The sequence below is a fragment of the Mesoplodon bidens genome, assembly GCF_964165515.1.
Source record: "Mesoplodon bidens genome assembly, chromosome: 6".
NCBI lineage: Eukaryota > Metazoa > Chordata > Mammalia > Artiodactyla > Ziphiidae > Mesoplodon > Mesoplodon bidens.
In genome coordinates, this window is record NC_138162.1 from 34,903,171 (window position 1) to 34,923,322 (window position 20,152).

At 43.7% G+C, this 20,152-nt stretch overlaps 1 protein-coding gene and 1 pseudogene across 10 annotated transcripts in view; one reads left to right on the forward strand and one right to left on the reverse strand.

Annotated features, from left to right (window-relative positions):
• The window catches only part of PALM2AKAP2 (PALM2 and AKAP2 fusion), a 624,976-nt gene that overhangs the window by 123,321 nt on the left and 481,503 nt on the right, over window positions 1-20,152 (forward strand). The window contains exon 1 of one of the 9 annotated variants that reach the window (XM_081237129.1): window positions 14,580-14,682. The exons of the other annotated variants lie outside the window; for them this stretch is intronic. Within the exon in view, the coding sequence (XP_081093255.1) occupies window positions 14,678-14,682 (5 nt within the window). The 5' untranslated portion in view covers window positions 14,580-14,677. Of the gene's footprint in view, window positions 1-14,579; window positions 14,683-20,152 lie in introns of those variants that run through there. 9 annotated transcript variants of the gene reach the window in all.
• LOC308618395 (heterogeneous nuclear ribonucleoprotein A1-like) lies at window positions 1,096-2,501 on the reverse strand (annotated as a pseudogene). Its single transcript has one exon. The product of its transcript is annotated as a heterogeneous nuclear ribonucleoprotein A1-like (transcript).

Here is a 20,152-nt window from a genome sequence, read left to right on the forward strand (position 1 = left end):
CTGTAGCTCATTCTATTCAGGCAGCCACCTATTAGAGGCTCGAGAATTAGCATCTCTGCCAATAGTGGATATGTCTTCAGGGTTGGTTGAGATTTTTTTTTGAAGTATAGTTGATTTACAATATTGTGTTAGTTTCAAGTGTACAGCAAAGTGATTCAGTTATATTTATATATATATAATTTTTCAGATTATTTTCCATAGTGGGTTATTACAAGATATTGAATATTGTTCCCTGTGCTATATAGTAAATCCTTGTTGCTTCTCTATTTTATACATAGTGGTATATATCTGTTAATCCTATACTCCTAATTTATCCCTCGTACCTTTCCCCTTTGGTAACCATAAGTTTGTTTTCTGTCTCTGTGTGTCTCTTTCTGTTTTTTTTTTTTTTCCCCCGTACGTGGGCCTCTCACTGTTGTGGCCTCTCCCGTTGCGGAGCACAGGCTCCGGACGCGCAGGCTCAGCAGCCATGGCTCACGGGCCTAGCCGCTCCGTGGCATGTGGGATATACCTGGACTGGGGCACAAACCCGTGTACCCTGCATCAGCAGGCAGACTCTCAACCACTGCACCACCAGGGAAGCTCTTTTTTTTTTTTTTTTTTTTTTGTCTTTCTGTTTTGTAAGTAGATTCATTTGTATTTTTTTTTTTTTAGATTCCACATATAAGTTATATCGTATAATATTTCTTTCTTTTTCTGACTTACTTCCCTTGGAATGATATTCTCTAGGTCCATCCATGTTGCTGCAAATGGCAAGATTTCTTTCTTTTTCAAGAGGGTATTAAATTGTTTATTTATTACACATGATAAGGGATGATACACAAGCTTCATTCCCATCTATATCTGGTACCATAATCCAATTTAGATATATTGCATAGGATATGCCAACAATCATATATTGATAATCAAAAAACTCCATGACTTGGCTTGGGTGACCCTTTTCACAGTGAACTCCAGGTCACAACGCAGTAACTGTCAGTTCAACTACACCAAGGTTTCGGAAGACAGTAGCTTCTCCAACAAAGCAGGTTGTAAATAAATTTTGAATGGAACCTGGCATCACCCTGAAGGAACTCTAACTTCACACTGTTGGGGTAGTTTACCAAAATGGCTTCAGAGTAGACTAACTTTACACAGCACATTTAAAAAAAAGACACATTTATTCAGCGTCATGATCAGACTATTACATTTAGCAATCAGCAGCATGGGTGCAAAAAAAAAAATCTACATTAAAACCCTTTGTTGGAATGCTTTACACTTTCCACAGAACAGAAACTAAAATAACCTGTTATACAATTAGTCACAAATACAGTCCTCGAGTTTTGCCCATACACATGAGTATTGTCTAAAACATGTCTTCTTTGTAGCAGCTAGGCCCTGCCACCACTGTGCTTGGCTGAGTTCACAAATCTGTTGTAACCTGTAGCTTCCCTGTCACTTCTCTGGCTCTCCTCTCCTGCTAAGCTTTGTTTCCTGGCAGTAATCAAAACCTTCTGCCACTGCCATAGCTACTGCTGCTGCTGGAACCACCATAGCCACCTTGGTTTCGGGCTTTGGCAAAGTATTGGCCTCCACCACCATAGGGGCCAGAACTTCTGCCTCCAAAGTTTCCTCCTTTCATGGGTCCAAAATTGGAAGATTGATTGTTGTAACTGCCAAAATCATTGTAGCTTCCACCACCTCCAAAATTGCTTCCATTACCACTGCCAAAGCTGCCTCCGCCTCCTCCGTTGTTATAGCTGTCACTCCCGCCATAGCCACTGCCCTGGTTTCCATAACCCTGTCCACCACTTCCATAGCCTCTGCTTCCTCCAGAGTAACCAGGGCCGCCTCCTCCATAACCACCATCATTACCAAATCCATTATAGCCATCCCCACTGCAACCATATCCACCACCACCACGGCTGCCATCAAAGCCACCTCGACCACTGAAGTTTCCTCCACGACCAAAGTTGTCATTCCCACCAAAACCACCTCCACGACCACCACCAAAGTTTCCAGAACCACTTCGACCTCTTTGGCTGGATGAGGCACTAGCCATCTCTTGCTTAGATAGGGTTTTCCTTACTTAACAGTTGTGGCCATTCACAGTGTGGTATTTCTGAATGACAATCTTGTCTACAGAGTCATGGTCATCAAAGGTTACGAAAGCAAAGCCTCTCTTTTTGCCACTGCCTTGATCAGTCATGATTTCAATCACTTCAATTTTCCCATACTGTTCAAAATAATCTCTTAGATGATGTTCTTCAGTGTCTTCTTTAATGCCACCAACAAAAATCTTTTTCACAGTTAAGTGGGCACCAGGTCTTTGAGAATCTTCTCTTGAGACGGCCCTCTTTGGTTCCACAACTCTTCCATCCACCTTGTGTGGCCTTGCATTCATGGCCGCATCCACCTCCTCCACAGTGGCATATGTGACAAACCCGAAGCCTCTGGAGCGTTTGGTGTTTGGATCCCTCATTACCACACAATCTGTGAGCATTCCCCACTGCTCAAAATGGCTCCTCAGACTCTCATTGGTTGTTTCAAAGCTCAAACCTCCAATGAAGAGCTTCCGCAGCTGTTCGGGCTCTTTGGGTGACTCTGACTTAGACGTGACGGCAGTGGAGGGGGGCGGGGAGACGTTAACGATGCTTACTCGGCGGCGTCCACCAGATTTCTTTCTTTTTGTGTGGCTAATATTCCATTGTATGTATCAATATATACCACATCTTCTTTATTGGTTGAGATTTTGGTATGGTGTCAAAATAAAAGAAAAAAAAAGGTGATGACTTATTAGAGGCACTTCAACAACTGAAGAAAACCTTAGTTATTAAGATTAAAGTCAAAACTAAAGAAAATGACCCAAATATGTGATATGCCAACAAGTAACCATTGTCCCTATGGGCTCCAGCATTCTGGCAAGGCAGAATGGGTTATGGGTGTGTTAAAAACCAAAACTGTCCAAATTTTCAGAAGCACTTACTCTTTTTTAAAAAAATTTTTAAAATAAATTAATTTATTTTTGGCTGCTTTGGGTCTTTGTTGCTGCACGTGGGCTTTTCTGTAATTGCAGCGAGCAGGGGTTACTCTTCGTTGCGGTGTGCGGGCTTCTCATTGTGGTGGCTTCTCTCATTGCGGAGCACAGGCTCTAGGTGTATGGCCTTCAGTAGTTGTGGCACGCGGGCTCAGTAGTTGTGGCTCGCGGGCTCTAGAGCGCAGGCTCAGTAGTTGTGGCGCACAGGCTTAGTTGCTCTGTGGCATGGGAGATCTTCCTGGACCAGGGCTCGAACCCATGTCCCCTGCATTGGCAGGTGGATACCTAACCACTGTGCCTCCAGGGAAGCCCCAGAAGCGCTTACTCTTTATTCTTAACTCTAATAATAGCAACACAGTCCACACCTGAAAACTCCTCCTGTGGTCTCACCATGTGAAATGCTTACAGGAGGACCCCTGAGACTTGCTTGTCCCTCCATCTAACCATCTCTACTTCCTTGTACTCAGATCCAGCCACTCATAAGATTACACATTTTTTCTTGGGTTTCTTGGTATCCTCACCTTGCCACTCCTCAAGTTTGCTGGTTCTGACCTCAGATTGCCCCCGAGTCTGTGTCCTCCCCTCACCCCTCTTAAGATTGGCAGTCTGCACTTGGTTTGGTGCTTGACCTGGCTCCTGCAGGGCTGATGGGGGCACAGACCTCTTTTCGTTTTCATAAGGAAATTGAAAGACACATGGCACAGAAACAAAATGTATTCTAGAACAGTTTTGCTTTGTAGCACAGCAATTCCAAGCCCAGAAGTATTCTAAAAAGCATTGGTTGTTAGCATTTTATTTGGATGGGAGAATCCTGTGATTTGCACAATGTTGTATTTGATCTGGTCCATCTGTTCCTTTATACTGGAACTTTAATATTCATTCAAAAATCAGTATTATTTGAAAGACTACCCGGTACCCAAATATTTTTCCCAAGACCAGTCACAGTGTCTGAAATCCGAGCATCAGAGATTCATTTGATGAGGAAAGGAACTTTAAAATATTTTTTGTCCTTAAGTGCCCTCCATGGAAATAGGAATCTCTGTGGGAGGATTGTGAGGCTGGGAAAGGTTCTGAGGTTCTTGAGATCAATTTCACTTTTTAGATCCAGCCTCTCCCCTGGTCACTATTTTTGTTTTAACTTAAACACTTTCTAATGTTTTGGTGTTGGAGAGCTGTGGAAATGATGCTTATGAATATGGAAGATTAAAAGGGAGGAAGTTATTTGTGTTGTTGGAGACAAACACACTTAGCTCAAGTTCTTTGTACGTTGCTTAAGATGCTGGCACAGAGGGCTGTAGGTCAAGTTAAAGAGAATGCTCAGGGGAAAAGTTATCTGTAACATTAACTGGAACCATGAGTCAAGGCAGGGAGCCTGGAGGACAGGGGAGTAGGTCAAAGAGGCTTCAAGGACAACTTGGGAGGCAGAAATACCACTCTAGGCAGAGGGTCTGACAGTTGGGACATATGGACTTCTGGCTGCCATCTTGTACGTCAGAGGTACATACAGTCCAAAGAGAGTGGGCTTCGAGCCAGTCATCTCTGTGGAAGGAGTGGGGGATGGCGGTGGGTGGGACATTCAAGGACTGCTGCTACCTCTGAGTTTGGTAAGAAGTATTCTTACTCCCCTCATGTCACTTATCTGCATTAAGTGGCTTGTTCTGACTTGTCCTGAAACCTGTAACTCCCTCAAGAAAACTTGTGTATGCCCTGACCTCTCCTCCTTCATATCAACCAACATCTTTCACAGAAGTCCAGAGGCCTCCTCTGCTGCCCATTGATTACTAGATAGCCATGTAGCCAAGTGTGTGACTCTACAGGGAAACTGTGAAATATCCATGTGGTTTGTGAAATTCAAACTCATCGCAGCTGATCCCTTAAACCAGGGGTTGGAAAGGGCCAAATATGGCCCTCTGAGCCATAGGATTATTTAAAATTTTTTAGTAGTCATTCACCACTTTCTTGGGGGAGATTTTATACAAAAATAAAGATTTTGTGTTTATTTCCCTTGAGAAAATTGAGAAGTTCTAGACACACCAGACCTATATTCCTACATGGTGGTAGTTGGCTGGGGCTGAGTAGAGGGTACCACTTCCAGATGGAGTATGGTCCGCACGGTTGGTCATAGTCCCCACGGTTCCCTATTGTCTCTCTACCCGGCCCTCTTTACTCATTTAAAATACATGCCTGGTCTTTTGTGAGCTGAGTTGAAAAACTCACCTGAAACTATCCTTGGCTAGCATCTTAGATAAAATGGCACAGAACATAGAAAAGGAGTGGGGAGGGCTGTAAAAAAAAAAGATTACCCTATTTCAAATGGTTAACTGAGACACTGACTCCCTGCAGGCCACCAATCTTAGCCTGACCCAGACTTGGACCTTCTCACTGACTCAGGTTCACTGCCCAGGTCGGCATTTCATTGGTGTCATACTCATTGGGCAAACATTGGAGATGTAAGTGGAAGCATTCTCTCTCACTCGTTAGAAAGAGGCCAGGGTGTACTTCCATTTTTCCTAAACAGTCTGAGAGGTGCAGGACCAAGAATAGTAGGTCTGGGAAGCAAGAAGGGAAACTGCTCTGGTCCCATACTTTTCCTCAGCTTCTGCTCCCCAAATCTATGCCCCCAGGGACTGCTCACACATCCAGCATGTCTGGGAGAGAGACAGCCAGAAGAGCATGGAGGTGCCACTGCACTGTCTCTTTCCTGAGGTTTGGACCTCAACCCAGCAGTACCCCCTGCTATTTTCATGGTGCAGTATGTTTGTAGGGGTAGAGGGGAAAAAAGTGGATATGGAAGAATGTGGATTCTGGAAATCCGAGAAAGTAAAACAAGACTGTTACTTACCTTTTCTTTAAAAATAGGCTACATTCATGTTTGGCTTTCCAACGTGAAATCTGGTGGGTGTAGGTGCCTTGAGTGGAATGGAAGTAAATTTGTTGGGTTTGAGGAGGTCAAGAAACTATGATGAAAGGGTTTGCATAAGACATTCACACGATATGAGGATGATACCGGCCTACAGAGTTTTGAGGCATGTCAGTGAGTGTAACTGACAAAGGTGGGAGGGAAAGGTTGGTGCAGTTCACTTGGTTCGAAGGAGAACATTTAAAAACTATCTGCGAATGGAGATTTAACAGGGGACAAATGGCGACTGGTAGCTAGGAGGATGCCTGGACTAACTTACTGATCTTTCTAATGATGGAGAGTTTGCTACCTGAAAATCAAATGATTTCTTATTGGGAGTATCTTACCTAGTTCTTTAGATTAACATATAACCAAAAATACAACGTTTGAATAATCAGTTGTATCACTTATTTTTCCCCTGAGTCTTCTGATACTGTACTTTGACAGCAATCCATATTGGCAGAGAATTAAATTCCATTGGTTCCTCAGATATTACTTCTCTCCTGACCTCTCTGCATAGCTCTCCTGGGAGCAGCTTAATGTGTTTCACAGGTCACACAACAAAGTACAAGGTGGTCCCAGCCCAGAGGGAAATGAGGATCAGCCGCTCGTTTGTTGAGGTCAGAATCCCCTGGTGGCACCTCTGGGCTGCTCTTGAATGCTCTGTCTCAGTTGGTCTTATCTTTCAGTGAGTCATTCGAGCCGTGAGAATGAGGCTTGGTGCCTTTCTCTTACCCACACATTCTGTGTCCTGGCGTATTTCTTGACTCTCTTTCCTTTCCATGCCAACTATGGCTGCCCTAATTTAAGACCTTATCATCTCTTGTCTGAACTGTGGCACAGGCTTCTAACTAGCTGTCCATCCTAAACTAAGAGATCCTGAGTGTCTCCAGTTACAGTGCTCTGCTTGTGATTTGGAGGTAAGAAGGGATGTTGTGTTTGCCAACGTCATCCTGTCCCTTAGTTAAGCTTCTGCAGGCAAAATCCTCTAGTGACCTTCTCCAGCCTCAACTTTTAACCACCTCCTTCAGGACCACAACTCCAGGGGGCACCGTTATACCGTGTTGTATGTAAATGGGGCCTCTGGAGTGGAGTGATATTGTGGTCCTTCTCTTTGCCTCCTACTCCAGCAAATGCCAGAAATATGTAGACATCACCCTGCTGATTCCTGTTTCTTTGTCTTTGATTTCGCTGGTCCCTCTTTCTGGAACATCTTCTCTCTACTTTTCCCTACCTCTTTGGACACACAGACACACCAAGATACACACAAACTTGTGCACACATGCACACTTCTGGTTAAATGTTATTCATCCTTAAAGACATAGCCCAAGCATCAACTTCTCCAGCAAGATTTTCCTATTTCTCTACTACGCCTCACCTTTGTAATCACACTTAAAACATTGTATTTCAATTTTGATTATATATATGCCTTTCCTCCATGAAATTGTGAGCTCTTTAAGGGGCAGACACCATGTCTCATGCATCGCTGTAGTCCATTTCCTACCACAGTGTCTTTCCCCTAACCCTTGTTAACACTGCTCTCTGCAGGTCAGATTTCCCATCCTACGGCTGACCCATTCCCAGGGTGACTGACAGTGGGACTACCTCCTTCCTTCACTGGAAACCCTGCCCTACTTACAGGAATGGGATTCTGTCCTGTGGACCCCTGAAAGATACTAAACATAATATGTGGCCCCACACATATTCCCAAAGTCTAGGTTTATTGAGTATTGATATCATAGGGGAATCATCAAAATCTAGACCAAGTTGTACCGCCCAGAGCATTATCAAGTTCCTTTACAAAACTTCTCCAGCATCAAAGGAAGAGAAGACAGATCTGTACACTTTCCTGCCTATCATCTGTGTGTGTGTGTGTGTGTGTGTGTGTGTGTGTGTGAGTGAGTCATGTCTCTGATTCCTTAGATGGCAACATACATACACAAACAAACAATACAATACAGGCATAGGGCAGTCAATGCATACTTAGAGAAAGATGCATTTCTTTGGGAACCGTCAACTGTAAAGACTTGGATCTGACAAAAGATACATCCAAGAAAGTACAACTTCTTGAGGTCTTGCTTAAGAGGAATTTTCTCATTATTTTAATTCAACAAATATTTATTAAGAGCCTACTATGTGCTAGGCACTGTTCTAGGGTACATATGAGTGAACAAAATGGAAAAATAAATCCCTATCCCCATAGGACTTACAGTCTAATGGGTACTTGATTGCATTTGCATAAGTAAATGTTCTCCTCACATTTTTCCTAGAGCAAAAGAACATTCTACTTCAATGATAAATCCAGGTTTCCAGCTCTCAGAAGAGAGAGATGGTTTCCATCTTTCTAATGAACCTCCTCAAAGCATATTCCAAAAAAACTTGGTCCATCTTAGGTAGTGCTACTTTTAATGTTGACATTTAATGTTTGTATCAGGAGATGAAAGTATTTAACGATGATATATGTAAGCCTACTTTTAAAGATACCACCGAGTAACCAATTAGCTTCTCCAGCTTTATTCAGCAAAGGAGAGCTGATAAGATTATACTAAATTTAGTATTAATAGCCTTATAGCAATTGAACTTCATCTAGCTCCTCTGGCTCTCAGCTTAACCAGTGTGCAGTGTGTCTGGGTGACATTGGATTGGTTTCTCTCCCATGTGTGGTTAAGGGGCAGTTTTTCCTTGGCAAAGTCCCCTTGATGAGTCCATGGTGGCACTGGGTTATCTCTGAGAGGTCATTGTTCATCTTCCATCATAGGTCAGACTTGGCAGTGGTGAAATAAGTTTTCTTGCTACATCTGTACACGCATAATCATGGGCTGTTCTGAACACATACGTCATCTTGTGAGTGGATGAGAGGATTCTAAAAACAAAAAACAAACAGGGCTTTTCAGTTTTTTGAGCTAAAACAATAAATGTGTTTCAACAAGGAAGATGATCCCAGGTCAATCATAGAAGTTTGTTTTGGCTGTTGGACTAGGTAACCCCCAGAATCCCTCCCATCATCAATAGACTGTGATTGCAAGAATCATCCATGACTCAGAAGTCAATGCTATCGGTGTCTTGTCGGAGCAGACTCATAAATATAGAGAGAAACCAATAGAAGACTATGAAAAAGAGAGATTACCTTTGCCCATGTTTAACCAAAGGAAAGAGCTCTTTGCGTGACATCCTTCCTGTCACTATCTGTGGCCTAATTTTACCCAGCATCAGTAGAATCACAAGAAGCTATCTGAAGTGCCATATTTTCAGAGAGAACTTATTAATGGTGGAAGAAGAGTGAGACATGAAGGCTAACAGTGAGTCCATGATGTTAATTCCAGCTCTGTAAACCAAGTGGGGGGGTCTGCAGATCAATGCAGCTCTGTAAACTGTTTAATTATACCCGCCCCACACACATGAGCAGCTCCAAATACCCAGCTTCTGTGAGAGAGAGCTTTCTTTCCTACATCTCTCTAATAGTAACATTATTGACATGAAAGTAAAAGGGTAGAATGGTCCTTGTTATAAAATATAAAAAGTACGTAAAGCTCCACAGGACATAATACTTCTAGGAGTATAGTTGAAATCCAGTAATGCCAAGCAAATTAAAAGACTGATGTTTCTATATTTTAATTATTAATGGTTTGCTTTGGGTTTGTGAATGTATTGGAATGGTACCTAGAACTTGACAAAGTGACTGCTTATTTTTATTTTCTTCCTCCCCAGATAGACTTAAAATGATAATATCTCCATTTATCCAACATTGACAAGGAAGGAAAGTGAACATGAGCACTGAATATACTTCCCAAGTAACCAAAATTTCAGCCTAGGCGAGGTCTAAAATTAACAACCTAATATACATGGAAAATTTTGAAAGTCCATTTAGTCTTTAACACAAATCGCTGAATATGATTATCCTGTGATGGTCTCAGGAGCTACTGTGGTGTATAGGGTTGCTTGTCCTACACTGAAGGATTCCAAACTGACATTTTTGTTATTTTGTTTTGTTGTCTTGTGCCCATTTTCACACTTTCCTTCCTCACTTTTAGCTAAACTGCCTGAAGTAACACTTCTTGCTGTTTCTCTCCAACCCCTTCTAATTGTGTGTTTTTATTTCTAGTAAACCAGAAAACCATTTAACCAAATATGCTCAGAATTATATCTAAAGTAGTCATATTAAGAGTTTGTTTTGAATTAGGAAACACTGAGATCCCAGTGTAGGTTATGGACACCCTACTCTCTATCCCTCACACACTCCCCAATTCATAATTCTGCCTATAATCTCAGACAGATTTCTAAAGCCCACCATGATCCCCAGTTGAAAAATTCCTGTTCTAAAGTTTATTAATTATACCTGTATAAAAATCCTGGTAGATACTCTCTCAGAGCTGGTCATTCTGTTTTTAGACCAGGAGGCTGAAGACTTTGGTTCTGTTAAGTTATTGACTTCCAGGTCAGTTAATATGTATTTGGTGTGTTGACAGTACCTGGTGAGCTCAGCTTAAATCAATAAACTGTTAGAGAATGTGTATCAATGGATCCACCTAGCCATACCCTGCTACTTTGTAGCTATACTATATATATTATACATATGCATATATATGTAAAATTTTTAATGAATAAATAAATATATCTAGTGTAACATTCTCATTTAATCAATGAGAATAAACAAATTGATCATCTAAGTACCTATATCTGTATTGGTTTCACCTCTTCAAAGGAATACTATGAAGATACATAAAGATGGCTGTTAAAATATATGAGATTTCAGAGGAAAGTTACAATGTAATGATGATGATGATGAGATAACTTATTATAGCTACTGTTTACTGAGAATCTACTAAGTACCAGGCACTGTGCTAGGCAATGTATACATATTGTATCTAACTTTCAAACTAACCTTTAAAGATAAGTAGTATTGTCCTCATTTTATAGGTAAAGAAACCTGAGACTAAAGTTAAGTAATAGGTTCAAAATCTCAAAGCTAGTGAATGACCAAGCTGGAATTTTAATCAGTCTGTTTGACTCTAAAGCCTGTTATTTTTTTCCTAAAATTAAACATAGCAAACAATGTATTTGTAACTCTTAACAAAGTCTAAGCCAGCCCTATAAAATATATTAAATCTTGTTTTTCTAGTGCATTTAAAAATTGTAATAGTCAATCTACTAACTTCAAAGAACTTAGATGCACCTACAATTCAATTTAACCTTTATCTTAAAGTTAAGAGATGCCCATTGAAAGGTTTCAGGCAAGGGGATTATATGATTAGATTTGTGTTCTTGGAAGATTGCTCTGGCTGTTCAGTTGAATGGGTTGGAACAAGATGGGACTGGAGGCCAGGAGGCCAGGAGGGAGGCTTTTTTATCTACAGCATGAGGATAGGGAAAAGTGAATGGCTCTGTGGCTATTCAGGAGGTAGCCTGGATCAATCTTGCTGACTGATGGGGTATAGCAAGTCAGGACAGTTAGTAATCAAAGACAATGCCCAGGTTTCTGTGAGGACACTTCCCTCTCTGTTGTTAGGATAGGTAGGCAGGGTATTAGGAGGAGATTTACAGGTGAAAATGAGTGAATTTCAGACATATTAGGTTTGAGGTGTTTGTGAAGATGTTACAGTGGCCTTCGGATATTCAGTTTTGAAATTTGAGAGTGATGTGGACTAGAGATTTAGTTTTGGAAGTGAGCACCATGTCAGTGGGTAAATAAAGCCACAGCAGTAGATGAAATTTCACAGGGAGGGTATGCACAGTGAGAAGTGTGCAGAACACCGACATTTAAGAGACAAGTAGCAGATAAGGGGTAGCTAGAGTCGAGGCAGTGTGGTGTCATAGAAGAAGTGCTTCAAAACAGGAGTGACCCTAGTATTAACCCCAAAGAAATGAAAACATATGTTCACACAAAGACCTGTACACAAATGTATATAGCAGTTCTGTTAGTATTTGACACAAAGTGGAAACAATGTAAATATCCATCAACTGGTTAATGGATAAATAAATTGTGGTGCCTCTGTACAGTGGAATACAATTCAGCAATGAAAAGGAACTGCCTATACACACAACAACGTGGAGGACTCTCAAAAGTGTTTGCAAAGTGAGAGAAGCCAAACACAAAAGGCTACATATAGTTTGATTCCACTTATATGACATTCTGGAAAAAGCAACACCATGGGGACAAAAATCAAGTCAGTGGTTGCCAGGGGCTGGAGATGAGAGGAGGGGATTACTATCAGGTGACTCAAAGGAACTGCTTGGGGTGACGGTAATGTTCTGTATTGTGACTACGGTGGTGGTTACATGACTGTCTAATGTATCTGAACTCACAGACCTGTACACCTGGAAAGGATGAATTCTACTGTTTGTAACTTCTGCCTCAATAAACCCAACTTAAAGTAAAAAATACAAAAAGGAGTGGTCAGAATGTCAAATGCTGGTCATAAGTCACACAGGAAGAGGACTGAGAGATGCCCATTGCATTCAGCATTGGTGACTCTATGGGGAGCAGGGTCAGTGGTACCTGGGAGGCAGAAGCTAGAATGCTAAGGATCAAGGAGTATGGCAAATATTGCTGGTTGTCCCCCCAGTATCCATTTCCCCTTCTTTCATGGGAATGGAGCCCCTGACTTTTGGCTGTGCTATGCTTCTGACTATTCACATGGTCATGTGAATTAATTCTGGCCAAAGAGAGGTAAGTGAAAGTGTACTGAGGCAGCTTCTGGGAGCCTTCCTTAAAAGGCAGCTGGTATGCTTCTTTTGCCTCTTCTGCTTTGCTTCCTTCACCTTTGTGCTGGTTGGGATGCAGACACGGTGGCTGGAGCCTAAGCAGCTAACTTGGATCATGAAATGACTTTAGGAAGGGACACCACAAATAAAAGAGCAACATTTTGGAGGAGTCTGGGTCTCTTAGCTCTTTGAGAGCTGCTAAACTGGTCCAGGACTCTGAACTTACAAGAGGTAGAAAGACAAACCTGTTTCCTGGTTAAGCCTCTTGATTACTCACAGCTGAACTTAACTATATATGCTACAAGGAGTAAATAGGAGGTAAGGGTGTAGAGATGGTGAGTATGGGCAATCCTTTAAAGAGGCTTGACTATGAAGGGGAAGAGTAAAGATAGGATGGTAGCTGCAGAGGGACATGGGCTGAGGGAGGGTTTTCTGATCTCCAAATTCACACTGGATTCTCTGAATGGAAACCTGGAAAAGATCTATAATCTCTTTCCACAAAATATCTCTGTGAATCTTCACTGGGTTTGACTTTGTGGCTCACTTTCCAGAGGGAAAGGAAGGGAGTGAATCTACCCAGAACGCTTTGCGCTGGTTTCCTTTCAGTCCCTTGAGTGTGTAGAGCTCTTCCCCATCTAGAGCCACCAGACAAGCTGATGGCTGGTTGGAATGCCCTTTCCCCTGTGGCTTGCATGTCTTAGCCATTCCCCTTCTCAGGCCAGTCCCTTCAGGGGGGCTTTCCTGAACACCTTTCCTTAGCTGGTCCACCTCCCTTTGATTCTCCATCAGAGTATTTTTTTAACTGCCATAATAAAATATAATTATTATATTTACACAGAGTGTACAATTTAATGCTTTATAGTAAATTCAAGAGTTGTGTAATCATCACAAATTAATTTTAAAACATTCATCACAGCATTTTACTACTTAATTTTTATAGCAATATCGTCAGCCTGTGATGATGTTTATTTTTTTCTTTCTCTGTGCTTTGTCCTTCTACATTAGCCTGTGAGCTCCACCAAGACAGGGACCGTGATGGCTATGCTTAGGGTTGCATCCTCAGCACCTAGCAGATACCTCCTCACAGAGGGGCCGGGCAGTAAGATACAATGGAAGCCTGAAGCTTGTCTCATCTACTCTTCATTGCAGCAGGTGCAGGGCCCCTGGATGGGGAGCCAGGTTCCCACTCGGGAAACCGTTAGTAGAGGATTCTCAGAGGGGGTGTAGGGAGGGAATATATACCCCAGGGAGGCTTATAACCGTGGGGTGGGGCAGTGGTAATTTAGGAAACCATATTCAGTATGTCTTGTTTTCAAAGAACCAATTAGGGAAAGTAACGCTGGGCAGTATCTTTCTGGCAGGCGGGAATATGCAGAACGTGGAGTGATAAGAAGGGCGTGGGGTAGCCAAAGTGATGGAACACCGCATTAACGCGCCGCAGCGCAGCTGGAGTTTACCTCGGGAAACTCAGATGGATGCCCACTTAGCTGGCTCAGCTGCGTTTCCGAACCTGTGCCCAGCCTGTTGGGGGCAGTACTTGCTATTTGCAGAGGCCAGATGCTTCTTGCTCTTGCAACTTCCGAGCTGCAACCTTGGCAATGACTCAATCGTTTTCCTGCGCCCTGTGGGCTGTGCCACCCGCCGCAGCCGCGCACCTCCCCCTCCCACCGGTCCCCGGCGTCTCAGGGCCTCGCCGCCCGTCCCAGGGGAGCCGCCAGCGCACCTGGCGCCTCGGGCGCCGGGGCCCTGCGCGCTGGTGGCCACATCGCCCGGCGCGCAGCTGCCAGCGCGCTCCCTCCCCAAACACTTAAGTGGAGTGGCTTGTCTAGTGCCCAGCGAACAACATTATCCAATTGCTTCCCGTTTTATTCGCAGGCTGGGAGCTGAGAGAGCCTGAGCTTTCACTTTCAGCCCTCAAGGGGAGGAGGGGGTTCGGGCGGGGAGGGGAGACGCTCCCGGCTCCACCTCGCGCGCCGCGCGACCAGAGCACCCGGCTCCGGCAGAGGCGAGCAGCGCCGTAGAGCCCCGCAGCAGCGCGCCCGGCCGCCCGGAGCCCCGCGATGGAGTGAGTATCCCGCGCAGTGCGCGCTGTTCGCTGCCTTCCCCTCCGTATGTTGCTATGGCGACCAAGGCAGCAGGCTGACCCCGGCTCCGGTCCCGGTCCCGGATGAGTGTTTAATTTCAGTCCGGTGTGTACGCCTGGCGTTTCCATAGCAGCAGCCGCGGCGGCAGGAGCCAAGGGGTAGGAGCCCCGGGATGCGTGGTTTTGGCCGCTGCCCCTTGGCCAGCAGGGCCTCTGGAGGGGACGATGTTGCTAAGGAGAGGCACGTTCTAGGCTTCCCCGTCCCTGCCCCAAGCTTCCGCTACTCAGGGAGTTGACCGCAATAGCCATTACTTCCGATTCCTAACCATGTCAGCGCTATTGGACTGCAGTTAAAAAAAAAAATAAAAAAAAAAAGAGTGGGGGGGGGTGTCACTGCGGATCAGAAGCAAATGTGGCTGGGTGTGAAGCGTGTAATGGAAGGATGATGAGTTAGTGGGTAATATGACCCAGAGCTGCAGTGCCCTGGCTACTAGAAGCCATGAGGACCTCCAAGTAACTGATTTGTTCCTGGGGTAATTGAGAAAAGAGACAGAACCCTAGGACTGGCAGCCGGGGGTTGAATTACAACGTTTGGTACGGTGGGCACCGCGGGGGGTGGAGGAGAGGGCATGAAGGCAAGAGGGGCGTTAACCAGAAAAGACACAATAAAGGGCTCCCGTGCAGGTTCGGACTAGGGTTCCTCTCTCCTCTGCCTTTGCATCCCTGCGTTGCTTTTTGGTCCCTCTCCCAGGTTGCTGCCGCAGCAAAGCCACTCTGACAGGCGACAGGCTCCAAGAAGGGGTCATTTTGGGAGCCAGCTATTAGATACCTGCTCACTTGGTCAGCTTCTCCTCCTCCTTTCTCTTCCCACGGATACTCCCTGACACTGACACTGTATGAAATCATATTTCAGCCTGGAGATAATGCCCTGTTTTCAGGTATCAGGACTTTCATGCCAACCCCATTAACCCTAGATGCAGCTTTTATCCCCCCCCCATATCTGATTGTGTAGATGCAATTTAATCCTCCCCAACAAGACTACTAAAGCAGAAGTGAGAGATGGTGTGGCATTTTAGCATTGAGAAGTTGTAGCTTTCAACCTCTGCCTTGGCTGGTCCTAGTGCTATCGGTTTCCTACACCAGTAATTTGATGTCTCTGAGCCTCAGTTTCCCTATTTATACAATGGAGATAAAGATGTTCCTTACTCATTTAAAAAAAATGTTTTTAAATTTTATTTATTTGTTTATTTTTATTTTTGGCTGTGTTGGGTCTTCGTTTCTGTGCATGGGCTTTCTCTAGTTGTGGCGAGCGGGGGGCCACTCTTCATCGCTGTGTGTGGACCTCTCACTATCGCGGCCTCTCTTGTTGCGGAGCACAAGCTCCAGACGCACAGGCTCAGTAGTTGTGACTCATGGGCCTAGTTGCTCCACGGCATGTGGAATCTTCCCAGACCAGGGCTCGAACCCACGTCCCCTGCATTGGCAGGCAGATTCTCAACCACTGCGCCACCAGGGAAGCCCCCTTACTCATTTTTAAATGTTGAGAGGATCAGATAATATTTCTATCTCTTCTAAAGAGATTTGTAAATTGTAAGGTATGTACAAATTTAAGGAGCTAATGATTAAGGTTCTGGAGTCAGTTTGCTGGGTTTGAGTCCTTCTACACTTTGCTGCATGACGTCAGTCTGTCTGGGCCTCATTTCTGGAAACAGAAATAGTAATAATAACAACTCTTTCATGTGATTTTTGTGAAGATTAAACCAGTTGATACATGCAAGGTTTTTTTTTCTTTTTTTTTTTGTGGTACGCGGGCCTCTCACTGTTGTGGCCTCTCCCGTTGCGGAGCACAGGCTCCGGACACGCAGGCTCAGCGGCCATGGCTCACGGGCCTAGCTGCTCCGCGGCATGTGGGATCTTCCCGGACCGGGGCACGAACCTGTGTCCCCTGCATCGGCAGGCGGACTCTCAACCACTGCGCCACCAGGGAAGCCCGACATGCAAGGTTTTTGGGACAGAACCTAGCACAAACTAAACTCAATAACTAGCATCAATTGTCTATAAATAGTATCTATTATCTATTATTATTACTATGGTCTCCAGCATTTCCCATTGACATTTTATGGGGTCTCAGGTTGGCAGCAAGCTATTTTTTTTTTCAGACAATTGATACAGAAACTCAGTGCCCCAAGGGCAACTGAGAGTAGCACAATTCTTAAGATACCATTGTAGATGCAGAGACTCAACCAGAAGACACAGCAGGCTTGAGGAATACATAGCAGAAGCTGGCCAGCTTGCCTCTGGCCCACTCCATTCCCGTTCCTCATTGCCATTTTGATGCGGAAACTGTCTGTTATAAGAGGTTGAATGTAGGTCTAGTCATCCCACTGTGTAAGGTTAAAGGGTACCCTGGTTGTTTGCTGGGGCAGTAATTTCCATCTTTACGACCTCACATTAGTATTAATACTCTAATGTATAACCTATCTGCCAGACTTAGAGTGTGAGTTCAATAATTGTGTAACAGTGTATAGTATTTGTACGTTTACTTCCTCAGACCTTTCCTCTCCATCCCCTGCTAAGCTTTTATTTCAGGTGTGCCAGTCTCCCACCTGGAACTCCTTGTGAACAAAGGCCTTTCCCATCACACCCTTCTGCTCCCTCCACAGGATCCCAGTTGGTGCCTCAGCCAGCCTCCTTCTCCCCTAACGGACCTGGACCTGGCTTTCCCATTCCCGTGTGACATTCCAAAGCCTTCCTCACCTTCCATTTAACCTCCTGAGTTTCCAACTGCCTATCTATTCTCTGTCCCACTCCCTTTGCTTCATTAATATAGTTAGCTTTTTAATTCTTTATATCCCCTTTCAGAATAGCACCTTTTTCTGTCCTACCTTGGAATTTCCCATATGCCACATCCTGTTCTTCCCCTCAATCTAAACCCTCCCCAAATCTCATCCTAGATAGGACACTCCTTAAATGTGAGTGGGATAGGGACTCAATGCTCCTTACTTACTCTGTCCAACTTATGTTTATGAAAAAACTAAAAGGGGGAATAAAATTCACTTCCTTCTTTTATATTTTCATGTAACCAACAAGCGTTTGTGGAGGTTAGCACTGGTCAAGAAAACAGTCATGATTCTCATCACCTGGAGTTCGTAGTCTAATGAAGGGATAGATGCTAAACCAGTAAACACGAGTGAATCTATAAATACATAGAGCAGTAAATGCCATGGAAGGAGAAAACAGAGAGAAAATGACAGAAAAGGGATATAGGTTAGATTAAGGGGTCAGCAAAGCCCCGCTGAGGAACTGAGTTCTAATGTGACATCTAAAGGATGAGTAGGAGTTGGCTAGGTAAGAAGTAGAGGGACGAAGCACTCTGGGCTGAGAATGCAGCATGTGCTAAAGCCCTGAGGCAGGAGAGATCTCAGCACGTTGGAAGAACTGGAGGAAGGGAGGTGTGGCTGGAGTTTTGGCAGTGAGGGGATGGTGGTTCAGAGATGGCTAAGTGCATGGAGCCACCAAAGAGCTTTCTGCACCTGTCCTTCTGCAGGTATTTAAAATGAATGTGTCATAGCGAAGCATGAGATTATCAATTTAAAAAGCCAGACTGTTGCGTGCCAATATCTGATAATTTTGAATAAGCCAAGGTCACTAATTTAAAATGACACTGAGTTAAAATAAAAACACAGTCATTTATTCCTGAGAATGTTTGGTTTAATAAAACAAGAGCATCTTAGTTAAAATGAGAAAAAAAATCTAGATCACAAGCCAGGAGGGTCCTAGGTGATTGTAGTTGGCTACCCTCCTTGTTGGGTTGAGTGAGAGCGTATGTTTGTGAGCATGAACTGTAGTACATGCAGTTACTAATCTGATACCACACCTAAAGGCTTTGCCAGACACTTCTCTAGAACAGGCTGGGAGCCAAAAAGCAAAGAGAACATAGCATGGGAACTCTTTAAATTGTAGAGTGTGTCCAATTTAAGCTTGATTGATTCCTTAATTCTGACAGCTGAGGAAATGAGAGAACATCACTTAGCTTTCTATTTACCATTTGTTGCAGTTACATTGTGAGTTTTACATTTTCAAAGTTTTTAACATTTGCAGTTTTGAACTGTAAACATAATTCTCACAGTTCATTCAGTCGAGTGCCGTTTATGTACTAGGCACTGTTCTAAGCACTGAGATTACAGCAGTGAACAAATCTGAAACAGGTCCTGTCCTCACAGAGCTTCTATTTAATAGTGGAGAACATATTTTATATATATATGTTAATGTCAGGAAGTAATAAATGTGAAGAATAAAAGTAAAACCCAGTAGGACACTGGCGGGTGATGAGGGAGGGTTACTTTTTTTTTAAATTGAGGTATAGTTGATTTATACTGTTGTGTTAATTGCTTCTGTACAGCAGAGTGACTCAGTTATACATATATATATATATTCTTTTCAATATTCTTTTCCATTATGTTTTATCACAGGACACTGAATATAGTTCCCTGTGCTATACAGCAGGACCTTGTTGTTTATCCATTCTATATATAATAGTTTGCATTTGCTAACCCCAAACTCCCAATCCACCCCTTCCCACCCCCAAGGGAGGGTTACTTTTTTTTTTTTTTTTTTTTTTTTTTTTTTTTTGCTGTACGTGGGCCTCTCACTGCTGTGGCCTCTCCCGTTGCGGAGCACAGGCTCCGGACACACAGGCTCCGCGGCCATGGCTCGCGGGCCCAGCCGCTCCGCGGCATGTGGGATCCTCCGGGATAGGGGCACGAACTCGTGTCCCCTGCATCGGCAGGCGGACTCTCAACCACTGCGCCACCAGGGAAGCCCCGGGAGGGTTACTTTTGATAGAGTAGTCAGGAAACACGTTTCTGAGTTGGTGAGTTTGGATAGAGACTTGAACAAACTGAGAGGGTGACCCATTGCAGAAGAAGAGCAGTTGCAAAGGTCCTGAGGCAGGATTATGCTTTGTGGGCTTAGTTTTCATCTTGGATCTAAATGGAGTCCAGGTCACCACCAGCCCTTTCACCAATGGCCCCCTCTTTCCTGAGCATTTTGTGTTGATTTAGTGTTCAGTTTGAAGGTTTTGTTTTCAACTGGGGCCCAAGGATGTTATATTCTGAATGCCTTTCTGTTGCTTTTATGAACAAACAAATTGAATGTGTATAAAATTACAGACTCATGTCCCCCCCCCCCCAGTTCTATAAGACATTGTTCCATTGTGTTCCAGCCTTGACTGTTGCTCTGGTCTGAAGCTAGCCTAATTAATTCTTCTGGCAATTTTTTTTGCCTTGATGCTGATAGAATTATTTTTAAACATCAAAGTTTAGCAACTTTTTTGTGATATTTCTCACTGTAAGTCATTATGTCAGTTTTTCCTGGAAAATGGTATGTTCCTTTGAACTGAAGATTCATATTTTCCTTTATTTTTTATAAAGGTATTTGCTTCCTGGCCTTC